The following is a 23,187-nucleotide window of genomic DNA, read 5'->3' as shown; positions in this document are numbered from 1 at the left end:
AATAATCTAATTGATAATTAATCTTCTATTAATTCACTAACACTTGATGAATTAATTTATTGTAACTTTTGCATAAGGTTAATCATCGATCAAATTGATGATTAAGCCTTTGAATGATTCTCAATCGTTGATCAGCCACATGATCAGTCAGAAAATTTTTTTGAGTGTGACCCCATAGGTTCGAACCTAAGTCGGTAGCATAAGAATATCTTTCTGAATCAATCGATGTAACCATCTAGCAATGATGATCCGATGTCTGGATAGGTCGAATGATGGCGAAGCAACATTCAAGAACCTATTGGCATGGTTACCGTATAATTCATTCCTTTGATCTTAATGCTCGAGGACGACCTAGGATTTAACTGTCAATCCTAGATAAGTCATCCATATTATATTTCAATCTTTTTCAAATCCATCACATGGATTATCCGGGCTCAGATTTTACTAAACTGAAATACACTGATGCATATATCCTACTAATTCGGAGGGGTCAATCCCATCTTGACTCGCATATCGACTTGACAAGTACTTTACTGCACCCAAAAATCTTTCATCACTGAATGAAAAACTCAGTTAGTCTGGCACCAAAGTATAGTGAGTTGCTTGCAAGTCACCGTGGTGATATCAGATTGACGAGACACTTATATCCATACCTTTCGCGAGCTACCCTTGACAGCAGAGTGCTCCGTAGTTGATCACGTTCAGTGACGATATATTTCTACATCTCACTTGTATACCATACCAGTATCTCCATACTATTTGATTACGAGAACAACTAATGCATATGGCACACAATGACCTACATTTGATATCGCTATCGTCCTAGTAATAGCGTATCATTTGGTCGCGAACCAATTTAAGGACTACGTGATAAATCCTCTTTTATCGATCAAAGTAGTCCTAAGGACTTCATCATAACATAGGAGTTCGTTAGAAGATGTATTCTTGTGATGAAAAATAATTTTTATTATATATCAATTCATATACATTTATAATTAGCACAATCGTCAAACGATTGACTTTAGGACACAATTCCCAACAACTCCTGCTTGGACTAAAGCTAATCAGTATAGTATCACATATCCATCTTCGATTTATCATCTTATAACTCCTAGATACTGAGGTTTTAGTAAATGGGTTGGTCAAGTTCTTCTTTCTGTCGATCTTCTAAAGATTGACATCATCTTAACAGATTTTTCTGAATAAAATGGTAGCGATGCAGAATGCCTAGTAAGCTAATGGAACTTCGGCTCCTTGGCATGAGCTATGGCTTCGGTGCTATACAATACAACAGGAACATCATCGGAAGGTGCCACTCCTAGCTTGCCAGTGAACCTGTACAATCACATAGCTTTCTTGCAAGCATCGAATGCTGCAATGCATTTTGCCTCGCAATTTGAATTTCGCTATATTTTTCTGCTTGGAAACTTTCCAGCAGATTACTCCATTATTTAAGGTAAAGATGTATTTCGACACATTCTTGCTATTATTATGTCTAACTAAAAACTGGAGTCACACTCCACAAGTTTTAAGTCAAATTCTCCATAATCGAGTCACCGATCCTTAGTATTTCTCAAATACTTAAGGATGACCTTCCAGTGATTCTCATCCAGATCTTGCAAGTATCCACTCACTACCTTAGTGAGTATACCACATCCGGTCTCATACATGGTGTAATGATAGAACAAATTCTATTCATAAACACCCTATGTATGTTGGACTGAGAAAATTAAGTAGCCTCTTAGATCTCTCTATAGATCTTTATCCCTAGGATGAGAGATGCTTTTCCTAAGTCCTTTATAGAGAACTATGATAATAGCGAAATCTTTATTCCCTGTAATATAAGGAATGTCATTCTCGATTAAGAGAATTTCATTCACATACAAGATAAGAAATATACTCATAGAACTATTAATCCATTTGTATTTGCAGAATTCTTTTTTGTTCTCAATGAAGCCATGCATTTTAATCACTTATCAAAATGTACATTCCAACTTCGAAATATTTAGCATTGTCACAAGAGAAAATGTCTCATTATGGTCAATACCATAATGTTGACAATATTCTTAGGCAACTAGATGAGCTTTGTAGGTCTCCACTTTCTCGTCTGCGCTACTCTAATCCTATTGGAGATCTATTTACACTCTATGAGCTTTACCCTTCGAGTGAATCAATGAGTGTCCATACATCGTTGACCTTCATGGACTTCATTTCGGACCTATGACTCCAAGCCATTAATCAAAGTCGAATCTTTGCATGGCATCCATGTAGGTGATCAAATCCTTGTTATTCTCATTGAGTTCAACAAGATCACGTCTCGAAACTAGAAATCAAAATTCTATCCGACAGATGCGGTACTCTATCGGATCTTCTTAATGGTACCTCTACAATAGATTCCAGATTTGATCTAATTAAATCTGGTTCTATGAGTTAACCAGATTGTGTCGGTTCTTCTATCTGTCGAACTTCATAAATTCTACATCAAAGGTATCAATACCTTCACCAAGATACTTCTTTTCTAAAAAGAATGCCGAACAACTCTTATTTTTTAGCATGGTAGAAGTTATATCCCCTAAATTCTATAGGGTTACCCTACAAAATAATATATATAGAACCAAGATCCAAGCTAATTTGTCTATAAATGCTTGACATAAAACAAACACTCTCAAACCCTAAGGTAAGAAAGTATCGGCTTATACCTAGTCCATATCTCATATGGAGTTTTTGCGACTGATTAATTCAAAATCCAGTTCAGAACATAACAAATAGTCTTAAGAGCATAACCTTAAATGGAGACTGACAGACTTGTAAATCCCATCATGGATCGAACTATGTCTAACAAAGTCGATTCCAACAGGAGAGAATCCTATTCTCTTCTAGATATGTCAAAACTTACTTGAAATGCATTCTCCTCTTCGGTTTGATCGAAGAATTTCAATGCTCTTCTAAGTTAGTTTCTCTACCTTATTATGGACTTATTTGAACATTTCAAATAATCCAAATTTATGGCAAACATGTTCGTAGATCTAATAAATCGGTATGTATCAGATTCAGAACATCATTAGCTCGTTCATCTTTTCCAACAAAAAGTAACTTGATCATCTTACTAAGGAGATAGGATTGACAGGTTGACAATGATTCACAATCATTGATCTCAAGAATTATCTTTTATTGATCCTATTCTTATTTATATGATCGAGCTTAAATTGCCAAAGATAGACTTTCATGATATTATCTATTTTAGAAAGTTTGTTTGATTGTGTACAATACACTAACAAGCTATGACTATTCACAAATATCATTTCTTAGTTGTCCACATGATTCTGACATCATTCATAATGATGTTACAAAATCATTAGACAATAGTGACAATCACTAAAACAACATTATTAGAATTGAAAATAAGCTCGACGATTCCTAAAATTAGAATTGGAATATGACTTCCAACTCTAATATTCAGGAATCTCTTGCTGTTTTCAAACTTTCTACTAATCTGAAATCATTGCAACAATTTGCATAGACTTCGAATATCCAATATCCAGGTAGTAGTGTCACAGATAGAGAAATCACAAAGTATTATCATATAAGTGCCTTGTTCAGCAATCCTTTATTGATTTCTCTTCCTTTGTCTGTTCGAATCAAGAGACTCTGCCAGACTAGGTTAATCTTAGACTCTTTTGTCAGTTCAGGCTCATTAGCCCAAGCATGACTCTTTTGCACCTTCTTTTCTTTTTTTTTTCTTAAAGATTTATTATCCCACTGAAGACACATCTTCAGAGGTACGAAAGAACTCCTTTAACATTTGAAAAATTCTCTCACTGAGCATCATCAATTTATAACTAAATTCATGTTCTTTGCTGCTCCCAATAATACCACACGGTGATATGATCATTTGGCCACTTCTAATAAGTGCCTTTGATCGTATCACATGTGTTGGATGTGGGAACTTCAGGTGCTGGATCCATAATTATATTTAGGATCCATTCGTGCTCTAGAACTATTTGTAACTTTCGATACCAATTATCAAAGTTGGATCCTATAAATTGGTCACTGTCAAACAGTAAATCGAGCAACGTACATCTAGCCATAACTGAAAGAAAAATACAACATCTCTATGTTTATGAATTGATTAAGTCTAAAGACTTGGACTTTAATCTAAAGGTTCTCCCACTATTTTATACGAATTGATAACCTCTACCTTCAATTCGAGAAATTACCTTAATTCCTTAGTGGGTACTAGAATCCACATAGATTGCATACAGGCCTGAGGATGGCCCGATCAACCCATATATATCTATGGATAGATTCTCAACCAATTATTTCTTCAGATAATTTTTAGTAATTAATTCTGCCTCAGATTTTATTTCAGTAGATGATGGGCCTCCACTGAAAGTTTCGGTTAGATCAAACCATTAACATGAACCTACTCAGTGTTTCTAACTAATGAATGATCAAATCTGAGGATAGCTCGGTCAATCCAACCATCATCAGATAGTGTAACAGAGTCATCATATGATGAATGATAATTCTATCATTCAGAAAGAACACCAGACAGATGACGCTTGCAATGTCAATCAGAAATAATAGACCCATCATCATTCAGCTTAATGGGAGGCTATAATCTAGTTATCCCCATAACTAGCTCATTTTATGGACCTAATAATTTAGAGGATTTGATAATTAGTTTCAAGAAGAGATGAGAAGAGATCAACCGATAAACCACAATCCTCTCACTGACTTACCAAGTCATTGAATTGGATTAGGGTTATGCTAGTTGAACTGGCACCTAGATCAGTCACACTGATCAACCTTAATGATATGGGTCAACTCGAATCACTTAGCGATCTAATCAAGACATAATCTACTAAATTGGTCAGGTAAGTGAGATCGATGGGAGGGTCTGCTAAACTTGCCTTAGACACCATCGAAATGGTAAGTAAGTCGCTTCCAATTAAAAATCACCGATCGAAATATCGAACTTACCTTAGACACCAATTGATTAATTAGTTTTGATTTGACCAACCTAATGATTTGGATTCAATCACTGAGCCATAATCCAGGTTTATTTGGTCTAATCAAAGATATGGACTTGACCATCTACAACTATTGTATTGATTCTAGAGAAATCCTGATTTTAATCTAATTCAATATTTGGTTAGATTTAATCAATTTCTCTAGTTGGTCCATTAACTTTTTGATTCTAACCCTAGATCTAATCCAATTAAGAGGACCTGATCTAAGCTAACCCATACCCCCATGTTTTATGCGAATGTCATTAGATCTTAAATCATAATTCTAGACCTAATTGATTCTATACTTAATTCTCAATTAAGTTTTGCATCAACATGGTTAAGGTTATGGTTTGAAACAATTTCATCCTTTTATTTTGTAAATAATTTATAATAAATTTTATGCAAAGATTTTTTATTCTGAAACTGGATCAACTCAATCATTATAGAGTTGACTACACAAGGAGACTGGGTCGACTCAGTTCAAAACTGGGTTGGCTCAGTAATTGTGCGAGCACGTTTCAAGGAGTTTCAAATCTAAAAATTCTTGCATAACACTAAAATAAAATCAATCATAATACTTTTAGATTATATCTAAAATTTTTTATGATTCAAAATTTTATTCTCATGATTAAAATAATTTTAATCACATAGATTAGATGTCTTACATTTCATACAACTTTGTATCACATACAACAAACCTAGAGTTTCAAGATCTAGGATTTTGCAGAAAAATAAGTTTTTTCTTTCGCATTCTTCTTCATGGGATCTAATCACATGGCACCCCTACACATCATAAGAGTACCTCATCGAATGAGAAGAGAGGATCTTTAAACCCATCTTGCTCCTATGACCGGACGACCTGGTGATCAACCCAATCCAAGTACTTGCTAATCGAATCATCTAATCTAATCACATATCATATATGCATGAATTTAGATCTAATCTAAATTACATCAGATCTGATTACAATCTTAGATCATATCTAAATCAGATCATAAACATCACATGCATGATATAAAATCAGATTTTATCAATGATTAGCACAAACTAGGATAATTTTTTCACTGAAGGGGTAAACCTGCAATAGAACAACCTTGTCAGTTTATGCGATCAACCATTAATTAAATTTAGATCAAAATATCACATATCAGATCTAAATAAAATTAAAATTTAAATTTAATATGCACATAAATTATATCATAACGAACCTAGGCTCTGATACCACTATTGAAATGCATAGGCGATTTCATGCATGTATTTCGAAACTTTTTCAAAAAATTACAGTGGAAGATAACTAGATTAATCAAATTAATCTAATATGCATATGATCTAATCATCAAATCAATCTACTCTAAGATCTATGACATGTTATGTTGCATATAAAATCTGAAATAATCTGAAGATAAAATTAGCATGCATACATATGAGCAGTAGATCACATCTACTTCTAATATGAGTTTAGAACTCCATACCTGATCACGGATCGACGATCTCCACTGCTGAGAGATATGGTGGAGAGGATCCTTGCTGGTTGCTTGCAGCCGCACATATGCCTGGCTTCTACGGAAATTCCACTTGAAGTCCCGATCTGATCGGTCTTCTCGGGAGTGGTAGCTCGCGCGAAGACCTTTTTCTTGACTAATCTAAATCTTTTCTTCAAATCTCTGAAATGCTTTTAGAGGTTAAAGATGGACTTATGGAGGAGATGAAGAGATAGAAGAAAGATGGAGAAGAAAATAATTTTTCTCTAATTTATTCTCTCTTCCCAAATCCTTAGAACCAAAAATCTGAAATTCAGGTTTTTGCGTACACCCCAAGAGAGAGGACCCTCCTCTCCATTTTTCACGTCATGAACTATGCTCAAACTTCCACCACGTGAAGAGCTCTCTTCTGATATCTTACACACAAAAAAGAAACCACAAAAGCCCTTTTTATAGGCATGTAAGGAGGTGGGGTGAAGAGTCATGATGATGAACTCTTACAGGATTCTGCCTCCCTTCATAATTCCATGTCCCAAAATGCACCAAAAGAATATGGAACACCCCTTCCCATATTTTTCCATGGTAAATCAGTTCTCTAACTGATCTTCTACAAAAAATCTCCTCAAAATGTCACATATATAAGGAGAAAAAAATTTATTGGCATGGAAAGGTTGATCTGAATGAGAACAGATTCTCCTGATAAGGTATATTTTGAAATCTAATTTCAGAACCTTTCTTTTATTAAAACTAAATTAGATTTTGATGTGAGATAGATAAGGAAAAAAACTCTTTGGTGTGAAAAAATCTCACACAAAATGATTTTTTGTGTGGAGATATATGACGTGCAAACTAGGTTGGTGCAGGGAGAAGAGTTCTATTCCAATAAGGACTCTAAGTTTTCTTATTTGAATCCAAGCCAAATCACATCTGGTTTAGCCCAAATAAAATATATGAAATCCACTACTTTTAGGTTCATAAATTTTTAATCAAATTTTAATCAAATTAGAAATTGATTGAACCAAACTCCTGATCAAATCATGAACAATTCTTCCTTAGCGATTAGATCATCTCATAACTCAATTAGATCAAACCTAATTGAATTTAATTCAATTAAATTTTATTTAATCCTCTTCGCTCAATCAAATTGAGCTAATCAGTAATCTAATTGCTAATTAATCCTTCATTAATTCACTAACACTTGATGAATTAATTTATTATAACTTTTGCATAATATTAATCATCAATTAAATTGACGATTAAGTCCTTGAATGATTCTCAATCGTTGATCAGCCACATGATCAGTCAGAAACTTCTTTTGAGTGTGACCTCATAGGTTCGAACCTAAGCCGGTAACACAAGAACACCTTTCTGAACCAATCGATGTAACCATCTAGCAATGATGACCCGACGTCCGGATAGGTCGAATGATGGCGAAGCAACATTCAAGAATCTATTGGCGTATGGTTATCGTATAATTCATCCTTTTGATTCTAATGCTCGAGGATGATCTAGGATTTAACTGTCAATCCTAGATAAGTCATCCACATTATATTTCAATCTTTTTCAAATCTATCACATAGTTTACCCGGGCCCAGATTTTGCTAAATTGAAATACACTGATGCATATCTCCTACTAATTCGGAGGGGTCAATCTCATCTTGACTCGCGTACCGACTTGACAAATACTTGACTGCACCCAAAAATCTTCCATCACTGAATTAAAAACTCAGTTAGTCCGACATCAAAGTACAGTGAATTGCTTGCAAGTCACCGAGGTGATTTCAAGTCGGTGGGACACTTATACCCATACCCTTCGCGAGCTATCCTTGACAGCAGTGCTCCATAATTAGTCACGTTCAGTGACGATGTACTCCTACATCTCACCTGCATGCCATACTAATATCTCCATACCATTTGATTACGAAGACAACCAACGCATATGGCATACAATGACCTACACTTAATATCGCTATCGTCCTAGTAATAGCGTATCGTTTGGTCGCGAACTAATTTAAGGACTACGCGATAAATTCTCCTTTATCGATCAAAGTAGTCCTAAGGACTTCATCACAATATAGGAGTTCGTTAGAAGATGTATCCTTGTGATGAAAAATAATTTTTATTATTTATCAATTCATATACATTTATAATTAGCACAATCGTCAAACGATTGGCTTTAGGACATAATTCCCAACAGACAGAGCTATCTATCTAATACCAGCATACCACTATTTATGTATTATGACAACAGATACCCTTTTGTCTAAGATATAGAAAAATCTCCACAACCTGGGTTTATAACAGTCCAAATATTTTTAAGGCAACTCTATGTTCTCCAAACTCCAACTCTATATCCTCCAAACTACACTAACTAGACCATGCTAACCACTCAAACAGAGCATGTATTATTCAAACATCCTGCAAAAGAGCACCTGCCAACCATGGATTGTCAAAAATTCCATTGCAGAGATTTTCAGAAATCAGGACAGTCGGAATTGAAGCTAAGTTGCATAACATACATGGGCAAGACCCAGCCACATAGTCGTCTGTGTCATGTAATTCAATTTATGATGAAGAGTTTAAGGCTGGCTGCAGATCATTAGTTTCATAAACCAGCAGTTCTCTTGAGATAAAAAATGTCAATCAGGAAAAAAAAAAAAAAAGGGCAACCGACCTCTTTAAAGCTGCATTCAAGTCAGGCTCCTCCTTATAATTAAAAGCCTCATCAAAACCAAACTTGTTCTTCAATAAGTTGACCTGAGTAGACAGAGCCAGAAAGGAAGTTGAGCAATCTTAAACAGAACAGGCATGAATAAAATGCAATGAGAACACAAAAATCTCTCTCAGAATGCAGTGCCAAAGAAGAAATTGAGTAATGCTTAAACATAAGAGGCATGAATAATATGCACATAAGAACACAAGATCTCTCAGGATTATTGCTTCGTTTCGCTAAAGCTGAATGTGTACAATTTTCTTCTCACCCACAATCATATCCATTATACCTCTTCGATCTCATGTAAGTCATAAGTAAATACAAAAAGGACACATCCACTGTGAAACCTTTCAGGTTATGGATGGTGAATTCTTCTAATTGGGATTTGAGACCTATAAGATTATAACATTTTTCCAATATCTAAGCCCCTGAGGTTGCTTGCATAATAAATTGCAGCTGAAAAGGGATCTAGGGAAATTTGATGTGAAGTGCTCATTCTGCAAAACAATTTGGCTAACCTGAATCCAACACATGCAACCTCAAGTTAACAACAAATAGGTCCACTCTGTTAAAAATTCCTAGCCCATTTTAAATGAATCATTTGGAGGTTCTAACCTCATGCCTGATCAATTTTTTTATATTTTATATGTTTCACCAATTCCTCCTATTCAAATTTTGAGAAATGAACAAACCCAGTCAGAGTCATACAAACCTTTTCATCAGAGCCAGCACTTCCAACCACGTAACAGCCCATTAATTTGGCGAACTGCCCAACTAGCTGTCCAACAGCACCTGATGCAGCTGAGACAAAGACATATTCCCCATTTTTAGGTGAGCAGATCTCATGAAATCCTGCATAAGCTGTGAGCCCTGGCATGCCTGAAGATTAAAACAATAATGTCAGAAGCCATATGACAAATTGTACGAAAAGCATGGAAACTAAGGAACAGAACTAATCTACAAAAGTTCAGTGACATTCTTTTTCTTCACCATAGTAATTACTCGATCTAGGTCGGGCTCAGTACACTTGTCTGGACTCTCCTGGCTTGATGCACAAAGCTGATAATTGAGACCACCTTAATCACAAAATAAATTGATCCAATTTACATTGAACTTTTCTCTTGTTTGACTCTTTTGTTTTCCAAACACGGCTTCTGGAATCTGTGATTGGCAGCCTCACATAACACCAGATGTTGGGTAGTTCTTTTTTGAGTAGGATACTACATTAAGTACATATATGTGCCTTTGCTCATCCAGTCTAAGACAGCCAAGGTTGCAACACACCCTGCATACCACCAGGACTGTTACTTGAGTCATTCTCAAGTTGCCACTTAAAGGGACTTGTTATTAGAAAAATCTTCTGCTACCTGAGGGTCGAATAAATAAACAGAAATTTTTATTCATGCTTTAGGTCTGCAATTTTGCGAACAGGAAATCCTTGATCCAGATGATATATTTTACTTATGGCCTTATTTCTCCCTGAAACATTTCCAGCAGCAGTAATACTAACACAGAATGTTCCACACCATGTTAGATGTTAATGATTTTCAGTATCATTTATCATTGTTGCAAGATGTTAAACAATCATATAATACAACCATCACATCAGAAGTACCTAAGTAACATATAACCATATCAAAGAATGACTATTGTTTCATGGTAATGTACTCAACATATTCGGATCGCAAATTCCAGATATGTATCTTTACTAGACAAACAACTTACCAAGAACGCCAGTATAATAGGAAAGGGGTACATCAGTGTATCTGATCTTGGAAAGCATCTTTGGTGCTGTGATGAGACTATACTCTTCCCATCCAGTAATGCCCCGCACAAGGTCACCTACCTTGAAATCTGGATTGCTGGAATCCACTACTTCACCCACACCATCACCAGTTACAACCTGTATATATATATATATTAAAAAAAAAACATGGAGGACAAAGAGGGAACCTCAAAATGTAAGCCCAGATAAAGTACAAGTTCCATGATAGTAATATTGCCTGAAACAGCTTTAACTTGATCGAGGAACTGGATGGCCTTTTACTTTATCAAGTAAGCCCGAAGAAAGTAGAAGTTCCTTGATGGTCATATTGCCCGAAACAGCTTTAACTTGATCGGGGAACTGGATGGCCTTTTACTTTATCAAGTTCCAAAATACTAGCTACAGCTTAAGCTTTAATGATGCAGCAAACATAAATCACAGAGAAATATGACTCTTTAAAGCATAATGTAGGATATTATGTCTACAATGAAAAATATGAAATTCTAGCCACTGATTTTAAAACTTTATATCTCCTTCCACATAAATATACTACTGACATGTTTTTCCCCTTCTTCACTTGCTATTTTATCCTTATCATCTGACCCCAAATTACTAAGTTGTATTACTATAAAACTAGTAATATAATATAAGCCAAATTTTTGCATGGTAAAAGCTTAAATACCAGGAAATCAAAGATTCATGTGTGCTGCAATCATGCTGGTCATGTGTGACACTACACCAAGACATGCCATGCCATATTTTACCAATTATGTTCCCATTCATATGCCAAGTTCAAGATAGGAAAAATGAACTCATGTCGGTTTGTATCAGCTCAAGATGGTCCATGTTGACCATCACGTATCAGTACAAAAAAACACTCATGATATATGGTACCTAGCCCTTATATTGTGCTTGTATCTACCAAACCTAGTATGTACTGTCTGGCACAAACCATCACCATGCAACAGTTGAATTTGTGATACAAAATCTAGATCTAAAAGGCAAATTTGGGTAACATTCTTGGTAACATTGGAGATAACATATGGAAGACAAACTGTTATTAAATATATATACCTATGAATTTCCTAGCCAGTCCACCATAGTTTTCCATTGAACCTATTGTCCCTCACCCTCATTCCCTCTTCCAGTATTTTTGAACTGATCACTTCATGCTTTGCCTTCAAATGTGCAACATGGCAACTCTGAAAGAAACCCACTTTTGGATACAAAACAACATATCTTTTTCAAGTTTATGATCAAACAAGACCATATTCACTGAGCGCCTATTAAACCACCTTGAATTTTTTTGTTTCTTATGCCAAAAACGGACATTTAATCAATAGAATGACAGAATTAAAACATAGTACCACATGCACGTTTTCCAGAGTGGCAAGCCCTCATTCAGAAACTTTATACCAACGCAAGTATTGGTGGATCTGGATCAAAGCAGTCCGATTTTTGGATGGATCAACCATTGGGCTGCAACATAGCATTTCTCAATGAAACCCATCTAGGAATCAGTTTGTCTTGATTTCCTTAAATTAGAGAAGGGAAAACACACACACACACCCCTTCATCCAAGAAGACACATAGCAAACAAATCCACAAGAGCAAAGAAAGTACTAAAAAGAACCATCAAATTCTTGGTAGTTTCGTGATCATTCCTAAAATTAAGAATCTTTTTCTATAAACTTCTCTATCCGGTGCACTTCTGCCATTTCTTGTTCAAATGGCATCTTTCATTGTGCTTGTTCTCAAAAGTTGTAGGGATTCTTGGGTAGACTTAGTCTACCATGTGTGAAGACAAAGCCAATAGAAAGATGCCACATCAACATTTTGAATTGAAAAATTCTACACCACCTTAAGTACATTGAGGTGGTTAAGCAACGGTGTGTTAAGGAGGTTGCAGAATTTTTTAGTTTAAAATACTGATGTGGTATCTTTTCATTGACTTTATTTACAGCATATGGTAGACTAAGGCCCCATTTGGCTAAGCTTTTTTTGGGGAGGAGGGGGGGGCGCAGGGGCGGCAAGCATAGATTCTTGGGGAGACTTAGTCTACCACGTGTGGAGACAGAGCCCATGGAAAGATGCCATATCAATATTTTGAATTGAAAAATTCTGCACCACCTCAAGTATATTGAGGTAGTTAAGCAGCGACGTGTTAAGGAGATTGTAGAAATTTTTAGTTTAAAATGCTGATGTGGCATCTTTTCATTGGCTTTACTTATAGCATATGTGGTAGACTAAGGCCCTATTCGGCTAAGCTTTTGGGAGGCCACCCTCCAAAAATACTTTAAATGAAAGTCTGCGGAATCGGTATCAGCATCCGTGTCAGTTGGCCGATGGTATGAGTTAGTATAGATTCGTATCAGACTGGACCAAATCAAACCAACACAGAAGCAAATAAAGGAATCGGAGAGGAGGGAGAGAGAGAGGGGAAGGAAAAGAGGAGGGAGGAAGAGGATGGTCGAAGGAGACATTGGCGGTGGCCATAAGCGGGCCATGGGCACGTTTGGAGGGCCACCAAGGCCTCTGCTTTCTCTATCAAATCACGATCGAGAGAGAGAGAGATAGAGAGAGGGGGAAAGAAAAAGAGGGAGCAGAAGCCAGCAAAGAGGTCATTGGAGGGCCTTCGACTGGCCGCTATGGCCGTCAAACGATGAAATTGCGGCCCGCATCTCCACGGATGTGAAACAGAGACGATCGTCCCTCTTTCATGGATTTTTGTAAAAAATTCCGACCATAGTGTAGCCAACAATAAGTTTGCCGGCTTCAATTAAGTGAAGCCGGACATACTTATTGCCAGCTTCATTATTCATCATCATTTAAAAAAAAATACGATGAATAGGAATAGTCGCCCTATTCTACAGTCGCAGCTCCGCTCATATTTTTTCCATCGATCAATGGCCACAACAGCCAATCGACGTCCCCTGACGGCCTTTCCATCGACTGTGCCTCCCTTCGATACTATCGCTCCCCCTTTTTCTCTATGTTTCTCGATTAAACGCTCTATCGAGCGACATAGAGCCATAGAGGCCTATGTGGCCCTTCGACGATCTTGGCGGGCCACCATCGGCCCTCCGACAGCTTTGTCCCCTCTTTTTCTCCCCTCCTCTCTCTCTTCCCTCTTTCTCTCTCTTTCCCTCTTCCTCATCTAATATTCCGATTCGGAAGGCCGAACCATCCTGATTTGCGGTTGGTATGGCTCAGAATGCCTTGACTGTCCAGTTTGGGACGGTTCGATGAACCTTGCTTTGAATAGTTATAATGGTGTTTGATAAGAAAGTATAGAAGCTATTTTGGTTTTACCAAAAAGCTGAAAGTATCTATTTGAGAGAAGCTCCATTTTGGAGCTTCTTCCAAAAATACTTTCTAACTCACATTGAGAAGTTGTTCTAACTTTATGAAATTTTATTTTCTGACCAAAATACCAATGAAACAATTCCATAATTATATTTATATTCTATAAAATATAATGCACAAAATAACTCTTAGAAACACTAACATACAAAAGGAATTCCAATCGCCCTCAGCTCCTTCCTTTCCCATACAATCAAGATATTGTTTCTACACAAAAAGGATCCCAATTTGCCTCAGCTCTTATTTCCACACAATCAAGGTATTGTTTCTTATTTCTCTCCAATTATTTAAGATTATAAGTATTTTTTTGAAATTTTTTGACTTCATTCCTATTTTTTACCAAATAAAGAGATTATGAGATAGAACTGTTGGGATTCGGATGCGCAGCGGAATAGAATTTTAAAATTTTTTTAACATGTAACAACAATTGAAAACATGTGATCCGAACCCCAATCCAATATTACCTTGATACATTCAATCAAACAAGAACATGAATCACATAGTATATATATAAAAGATAGATTGGAAATGTTATACCAAACAGGAAGATCCGACCTATCCGGTAATTGGTATTTTCGAGGCACCCAAGCGTGTGTCCTCCAATGATGATCCACAAGAATCTCGATCTAGGACTCTCCCAATCTAGATTCACCGAATTTCTTCTTAAGAAAATCAGCAGCTGCTCCTGTTCTCTCATCACCAACTTTTGGTGATTTTCTCACTCCTTTCTTCCCTCTCTTGGACATGACAACCCTCATGGCACTTAGCCCTCTTCTTGTCCAACATTTGGACTATTCGTTGTCCAATAATTGGACCATTAGAAACCCACTCATAAGCCTCAAGAAATCAGCCCTCATTCTGTCCAACATTTGGACAACTGATACACCACATATAAGCCCAAACTAATTGACCCTTTTCAGCACAAAATCATGATCCAAATCTTGACTTAAGCTAGGGTTAGGTGTCAAACACCCATCATCCGCCCAACTCTTGGGCATGACAACTAGCATCACACAACCAAATTATGCATGAGATATGGAGGAGTCTTTCTCTCAGAAGGACTCCTCCCTTTGGGCACAAACATCAGATACGTGTAGACCCACTTCACGTGTAATAAGGGACGCACAAAATCTCCTATCTTTTACGTGGAGATTTTATCTGGCGACCAACACTTGGACGCCACAAATCTTGCATGAGGCGTGAGAAATCTTTTTCCAAAAAAGATTCCTTCTAAGGCATATCAAATCCTAAGAGATAAGAGCACCAAAAAAACATGGTCTCTTCATCTTAAATAGGAAAAGAAGAGGTGCCATCTCATGGCACAAAACTGATCTCCTCGTGAAACTATTTCACGCAAATTCCCAAGAGTCGTGACTCATAGGAAGCCACACCAAAATGCATGGAGAAAAGATGGGAGGGGTGAGGGAGTCCCTTCTCTCAGAAGGACTCCTCTGAAGCGCCGCGCCAAACCTTTTGGTGCATTGTTTTTCATGCAAAAATAATAATAAGGCGTGGAATAGAAAGGAGTCCTTAATGTGAAACACTTTCACATAAGAAAAAATATGGGCACAAGAAACTTCCATCATAAAGAAAGATTCTTCCCAAGAGCGCTAATAATAAAAGAGGGACGTGTGGATATGTGGCGTGAGATTTCTTCATGCATCAAAATCTTGGATGCCCACAAAGCAAGGAGCCTTGGACTCAAATTAAAATAGGATTTGAACCATTCAAAACCCAATTTAAGTCCAATAGATTTGGTCTTTGACTAATCAAAGCCCATAGCCAATTATGAATCCAATAAGATTAGGGATTAGGGTTTAGACATGTGCTAGCATGCTTGACTCAAACCCATTTAGGATTTCAACCAAATCCAATTCAATTAGGTTCAACAAGACCAAATCGAAAGTCCAAGACCCATTTTCTTTTGTGTGTGACCTATTGAAGTCCACATCTAGCCAGTAGTAGGTCAAGTTTATGTGCACCTAATTCAATTAGGTCCAAGACACATTGAACCCAAATCCATCAATTAATTAGAACTCTTTTAATTAATTTATTGAATTAAGCTCCTTTAATTCACTGGGACTTATAAGTCAAGATTGATGTCTAGCAACGTGTTATGACTACTCAGAAGATATAAAATTTTATGAAATATCAAAGTTACTCTTCTGTGGTGAGTTACCGTATAATTTAATCCTTCGATTATACAACATCCCAGACAGATCATGGACATAAAAACTTATTAAGCCCAAATACCTATCCATATGTATCCCGATCTGATGATGATGACTCGGTAGATGAACCAGTAGAAACTCTTTTCTACTGTTCATCCCTACTCTGGCCAGATTCTCTGAGTCATCACCCAATGAGACCACATAGGATGTCCTCTTCTCTTATAAGGAGTGATCGATTCCTTGTTGACCACTCATAACCTTCATGCATACTTCACCACACCCGGAACATCCTATACATGTCTCAAAGAATCATGCTAGAGTATGAATCAAAGCATGGATCCACATACACAAGGTACCATGGTGATCTCAAATTAAAAGATCACTTGTACCACTCCCACTGGAGAACCATCTATTGATATGCTGTAAGACTCCATCAGATATTCTTTACAGATTAGTTTAGTGAACTCATTCTCCAATGAGCACCTACATCTTTGTATTAGTATCACCACATAAGTAATTGTGAGATCAATCATCCTTTCTATCGAGCATACATAGGATGTACCAGTCTTATCAGTATCATCGATTTTCGATTCGATGATCCTACGATTGAAAATATTTTAAATTGGGACTATCAAGATTTTAGATCTCACTGGTATAATCTCATTATGGCCCTAAAATCATTACTCTAATCTATGGTGTTCATCATAATCATGAACATGATACAGCAAACGATGAAACATAATATCTCATAAATGTATAAAATAATCAATGCTATGCAAATGAGTAGAAAGATAACTCAGAATAGTCCCATCACATCATCCATGCGATTGGCTTATAGGGTACTATTCTTTCAATCTTCCACTTGCATTAAAGTCAAACGTCCCTGTATTTGATGCCCATGCAATCAAGATAGTGACTTCACTGCTGTTGTGACAAGGCTTAGTGAACAGATCCATTATGTAGCTTTTTGTATCATCTCACCCTATGATCACATCATAAATGAGATGAAAGTGCCTTAGGATGTGCGTAGATTTCTAGTGAGACCACACCCAACTCATTGATGAACCCTTTCATCAGGCGACTTTTCTTAGCAATCTTCACTTACAGCAATATACTGAGCCAACTACAGTTTACTGTTTGAAACTTTTTCAATTCACTGCTCCTCTGGTACTTCTCAAGTACTTGAGAATACTTTTCACAATTTTTTCAATGATTCTTTCCTAGATCTGCTTGAAAACTAATGCATTGGGCTTAGTATATTGAATATATGGGTAAGTAAATTCTTTTACACCCATCCATTGTTGAACCCCTTCAATACGAAATTAATGTACCTAGATTAGGACAAGCCTAGCACCCACTTAGATCTATCTCTATAGATCTTTATACTAAGTATAATGGATGCTTCACCCAAGTCTTACAAGAAAAACATCTGTCATAGCTAGCTTTTAATTGATCGAAAATATCGGGATACCATTTCCAATGAATAGTATGTCATTCACATATCGAACCAAGAAGTCAATGAGACTCTCACTTGTCTTCTTATACACACATGATTCATCCATATATTTGATAAAGTCAAATAATTTGACTGTCTCATCAAAAGAATGCACCAACTCCTCGATGCTTGCTTATTAGATTTGCCCTCCCACTTGAGATAAATCTCTCTAGCTTATATACAGCAATAGCAAGCAAAATTCAGGTGGACATTTCTATTAGCAATCTATTAGGTCATACCCACAGGTGCATCAACCAAAATCTATATTTGATTAATATATAGAGAGTCCATCTCGAATTTCATGGCTTCAAGCCATCTGTCAGAGTCTCTACTCATGATAATTTTCGAATAGGTCACGAGATCATCATTCTCAATGATGTGTGGCTTATTGTCATTCTCAATGACAAAATTCATTTTCGAGTGGTACATTACACACTTTGATTGACCTTCAGAGAGGAGATGTGTGTCGAGATTGTGCCTCATCAATAGGCACATCTGGTCGAGGAATAACTTGTGACTCTCCACAAGTAGATGTGGGATAGTTTATAAATCTTGAACTTCTTAAGTTCAATTATGCTCCCATTACCAGTGGTGTTGGTGTAGAATTCCGTCGATGTCGGAGAAGCTGGAGTCGAGGGGATCACGGCCACCGTCGGGACCTACAAGGAAAGTCTAAACCGGAGTTGGGGGTGCTCCGACAAGACCCTCCGATGCTCAAGTCAGTACTCTGCTTCAACAGAAATGGAGCACTCGAATGAAATTTTAGCAGAGTTTAGAGATAGTGCTTAGAGCTTAGAGGAAACGTATCTGGGGGGTCTCTTTTATAGATGGGAGAGCGTAACCGATTGACAGCGATGTCCGCAACTGCCGGTAGTGGGCCGTTTGGAGCCACGTGGAGTTTGTTACGGAGAGTAGTGGTGTCTATTGTCGCGACTTGCCAGAGAGTGGTGGGGCCACGTGGAGTTTGTTACAAAGAGTGGAGTGGTGTTCGTTATCGTGATTTGCCGGGAAGTTCGGGCCGGACGGCTGAAGCTCGATTGGGACGTCTGGTGGAGCGGAGTAGCTCTCTATCTCAGTAATCTAAGAGAAGCTCGGATGTTTCCGAGGCTGCTGACGGGTTAACTGTTGTTGGGTGCCTTAGGCGTTGATGCTGCAGACGGAAGTCATCTGCTGTAGAAGTCCGGACGGAAACTTTCTGTTGGAAAATCCGGCTGGAGTTCGATTGCTAGAGAAGTCCGTTTGGAATTTGTCCGACGTAGAAGCTTGTCTGAAGACTGTCCGCTGGAGAGGTCCGGTTGCATGAGAAATCCGACAGAAGATCGATCGATAGTGAATTCGGAAGGCGCTATAGAAGGTTGACCGATAGAAGAGTCCGAAAGGCATTGTGGAAGTTCGTCCGCTGGAGGAGTCTAGAGGACACTGTGGAAGGTTGACCGCTGGAGGGGTCCGAAGGAAATTTGTCCGTTGGAGGGGTCTGGTTGGCACTGTTGAAGTTCGATTGGCGCTGTTGAAGGTTGATGATTGGAGAGGTATGGAAGACACCGGAGACAGTCGGTCACTGTAGAAATCCGGCTGCTGGAGCTCGTCCGTTGTAGAAGTTCATCTGGAATCCATCCGCTGTAGAAGTTCGGACGGAGTTCGGTTCTTATAAGAGTCCGAAAGGAGACCGCTTACTGTAGAAGCTCGGATGGAGACCGGTTGCCATGGAAGCCCGGATGGAGACCGCTTATTGTAGAAGCTCGGATGGAGACCAGTTGCCGTGGAAGCCCGGATGGAGACCGCTTATTGTAGAAGCTCGGATGAAGTCTGCTTGCAATAAAAGTTCGGAGTAGAAATCCGGCTGTTGGAGCCCGTCCATTGTAGAAGTTTGTCTGGAACCTATCTGCTGCAGAAGTTCGGATGGAGTCCGATTCTTGTAGGAGCTCGGATAAAATTCGGAAGGTGGTCGACCACCGTAGAAACTTGGATGGAGTCTGGTTACTGTAGAAGTCCTACTGCTGGAGAAGCTCGGACATTGACGAAGTCCAGAAGAAGCTCGGAGTAAAGTCGATCGTGACAGGAGGAAGTCTGGAAGAGATTCGGAGAGTAGTCGATCATTGTAGAAAATCGACTGATAGTGAAGCCCAGAGAGCATTTGGAGCAGTCCGATAGACGACTGAAGGAGCTCATTATTGGAGAAGTCCGGATGGCACGATAGGAGTTCATCCGTTGGAGGAATCTGGAGGACACTGTGGAAGGTCGACTGCTGGAGGAGTCCGGATGGTACTGTGGAAGCTCGGACGGTCAGGGGAGTTCAGAAAGACGCCGCACAAGGTCGGAAGCCGGAAGAGTCCTGGGAGGGTTGGCCTCTTATGAACTTCGGCTGGGGTTATTTTATACCCAACACCAGTCCCCCTACTTTCGAGTTTGGATTTCGAATGAAGGAAGTACAGAGAAATTTTCACAGCTGAAGTTGCCCCTCTTGATTTTCGTACTCGATTGTTTTAGATATTTTGGTGTTTGGTGCGTTGGTGCTGGAGTCTTTTCAAATCGAGGCGACTCGAAAAGATTTTTTCGAAACTTTTGCTGGAGCGTTGCCCCAGGTACGGCGTAATAATGATTCTGTCAGTCGTCAGCCGTCTGCCACGATGAGTGGGACACACGATGGTTGTAGGTCGGCCAAAGGAGATCTGCAATTATTATTGCGTCAGATCCTGAGGTCTATTTAAATCCGTCCCCCTCCTTCAGGGGTTTCACCTTGCTTGAGATTTTTCTTCGGTCCCCGCTTCTTCCCCGAGAGCTTCGTCCTCCTCCAGCGTCCCTCTCGGTCTTAGGCGCCCTTCAGGTCGACCTCCATCGCCTTCGCTACCCTCCTGCACCTCTCGGACCATACTAGGTTAGTTTCGGAACCCTTCTTTTTCTTGCTGTTCTTCTATTTTTCCTCCTCTGCATTCCACCTGTTCGGTTTCTCCACGAGCACCTTGTTTCCTATTTTTTTCACTTTTTTCGAAATTTTTTGAGTTTTCATTTGATTCAAAATGTCCTCCAACACTTCCTCCTCTATCAGTTCTAGAAGTTCGTCAGCTTCAGCCTCCCAAAATCCTAGTACTGTAGATGAACCCGTACTTAGGGTCGGATCTCGTTCGATCTTTGTACCAGACATCATTCCCAGCTCTTTGACCTCGAACGAACTCTCGCTGATTAGGATTCAGTACGGAGTTCCTCCGGAGTATGAGCTTGAGCTTCCCGGACCAACTGACCGGGCTAGCGCCCCTCCCCCTGCCGCTTTTGTTTATACCAGGAAGCCTTCCGCGTCGGGCTTCGACTTCCACTCCCACCTTTTGTTGTTGCTCTTTTTCGCTTTTTAAACATTTCTCTAGTTTCTGTAGTACCGAACTTCTTTAGATTTCTGATAGGATTTCTTTTCCTCTGTCGTTTAGTTGAAGTCCGGCCAACTCTTTTCTTGTTTAGAAACTTTTATACCTTTAAGCGTCACCCTTCGGCAAAAGACTGATGGTACTTCTCCCTCCAGTTCAGTAGAAAGGGGTTGCTGAAAGGTGCCCCCTCTTCTATCCACAACTGGAAGGAGAGGTACTTCTACGTCCGATGCCCGACCCTGATGCTGGGGTTGCCCCCTGGGGCTCCCTGAGGGACTCCGTCCGCGGGCTTCTAGCCTGGGAAAGGATGACCTTGAAGCCTCCAATAAACTTAAAACTTATCCAGCTCCTCTCCTCCCCGACCTTCTAAAGGAGCAACTTTTATTCAATGTCGGCTGAGCCCTCCAATCCTGCCGGTATTTTTTCTTTCTCAAGTCATTCGCTGCTTCCTCTTTCTCGTATTCTGTTTCTAAGCTATGCGATCTTTTTTCATTGCAGATATGGACGCAGACACAGCTCGGATACTAGCCAAGGGTCTCAAGGCCCACAAGAAGAAAGGCGCCGCAACTTCTGGGTCGGCGAAAAAGGCGAGGGTAGAGGAGACAAGCTCGACCATGCTTGCCCAGGCGGCCATTGCCATTGATGCCCCCTCCGACGTCGAGCCCGCAGTCCCCCAGCTTCTTCAAGAAGCCCTCCGACCGAGGTTCCCGCTCCCGAGTCTCATCCCGAGGAGGTGCCAGGGGCCGAAAGAAAGAGAAGAAGAAGACGGTGGTCCGCAAGATCAGCAGCAGCAGGGCTGCCATCGAAAGGTCCAACGGCTCCGAAGAGGATCCGGGGGAGAATCCCTTCAACAACAGGAATTTAATAAAAAAGTTGGTCGACGGGTGCGTTTTGCCCGAGATCTACAGGATCGTCCATGCCGATCCTCAACAGCGGGTTTGGGACTCTCTGGGGTCCTTTCTTGAGGTAGGCCGATTTACTTTTTTCTTCCTTTTGCTTCTTTACTTAGTTTATTCCTTAGCTTTCATATTGACTTCCTGACAGTTCTTGCAGATTGGACACCAGCTCATCACCAACATCGAGGCGATGAACAATGCAAAGAAGGAAGCAGCCCAGGTGGAGAAAGGTCGTCAGGCTGAGGCTGCTCGTCTTAAGGAGAAGGTCGCCGAAGTCATGAGTCTCCAAGAGGTGCTCCAGAAGGAGGAACAAACTTCGATGGATCTGAAGGCTGCATTGGAGGAGGAAAGAAAGAAGGCAGAGGCCGAGATCTCCAAGCTGAAAGAGCAGATCCCGACCCTAGTCTCGGAGGCAAGGGCCCAAGCAGTGGAGGAGTTCAAGACCTCCTCCGAGATAAAGGATCTGAATATCCAGTTCGACCAGGCCGCCTTTATCAAAGGCTTCGAGCTTTGCCAGGAGAAGGTTGTCGGAAAGTTTTCCGTACTCGACCTCAGCTTCCTGGATGAAGCGTTGACGATGAAGCCGGACCTTCCGAAGCTGCTGCCGGTCTCCCTCCAGCTGGGACCTCTTCAACTGCCACAGCTGCTGTGACCGACCTTCCGGGGGCGTCGAGCTTCTCCACTTCTGCTCCAGAGGTCCGAAACCTCTAATTTTGTACTTTTTTTTGTTATAACTTTTTTCTCTTTCTCTTGTACTTAAGAATTATTCAATCAATAAAATTGGATTCCTCTTTACAGAGAGCTCCTTTTTCTTCTTCTACTTTCTTTTTTTTTTCTTGTAATGGTTTACGTTGTGACGCTCTTATTTTCCGACAACAGTGCCCTGCCGAAGCTCTTCCCCTACCGCAGGGGATTCCTTTGAAGTCTATGATCCG

General features: G+C 39.4%; 1 protein-coding gene across 2 annotated transcripts in view; it reads right to left on the bottom strand.

Annotated features, from left to right (window-relative positions):
* Positions 1-23,187, bottom strand: part of LOC105037110 (2-alkenal reductase (NADP(+)-dependent)) — a 44,785-nt gene that overhangs the window by 2,449 nt on the left and 19,149 nt on the right. The window contains exons 2-5 of one of the 2 annotated variants that reach the window (XM_073260152.1): positions 10,932-11,109; positions 9,919-10,085; positions 9,168-9,250; positions 6,485-6,676 (exon numbers count right to left, since the gene is read on the bottom strand). In XM_073260152.1, the coding sequence (XP_073116253.1) occupies positions 6,485-6,676; positions 9,168-9,250; positions 9,919-10,085; positions 10,932-11,109 (620 nt within the window). The remainder of the gene's footprint in view (positions 1-6,484; positions 6,677-9,167; positions 9,251-9,918; positions 10,086-10,931; positions 11,110-23,187) is intronic. The other variant, XM_073260153.1, reaches the window with a different exon arrangement.

This window comes from Elaeis guineensis, chromosome 1 (genome assembly GCF_000442705.2).
Source record: "Elaeis guineensis isolate ETL-2024a chromosome 1, EG11, whole genome shotgun sequence".
NCBI classification, from domain to species: domain Eukaryota; kingdom Viridiplantae; phylum Streptophyta; class Magnoliopsida; order Arecales; family Arecaceae; genus Elaeis; species Elaeis guineensis.
The sequence above is the reverse complement of the archived record's forward strand: the minus strand, read 5'-3'. Positions and strand labels throughout refer to the sequence as shown.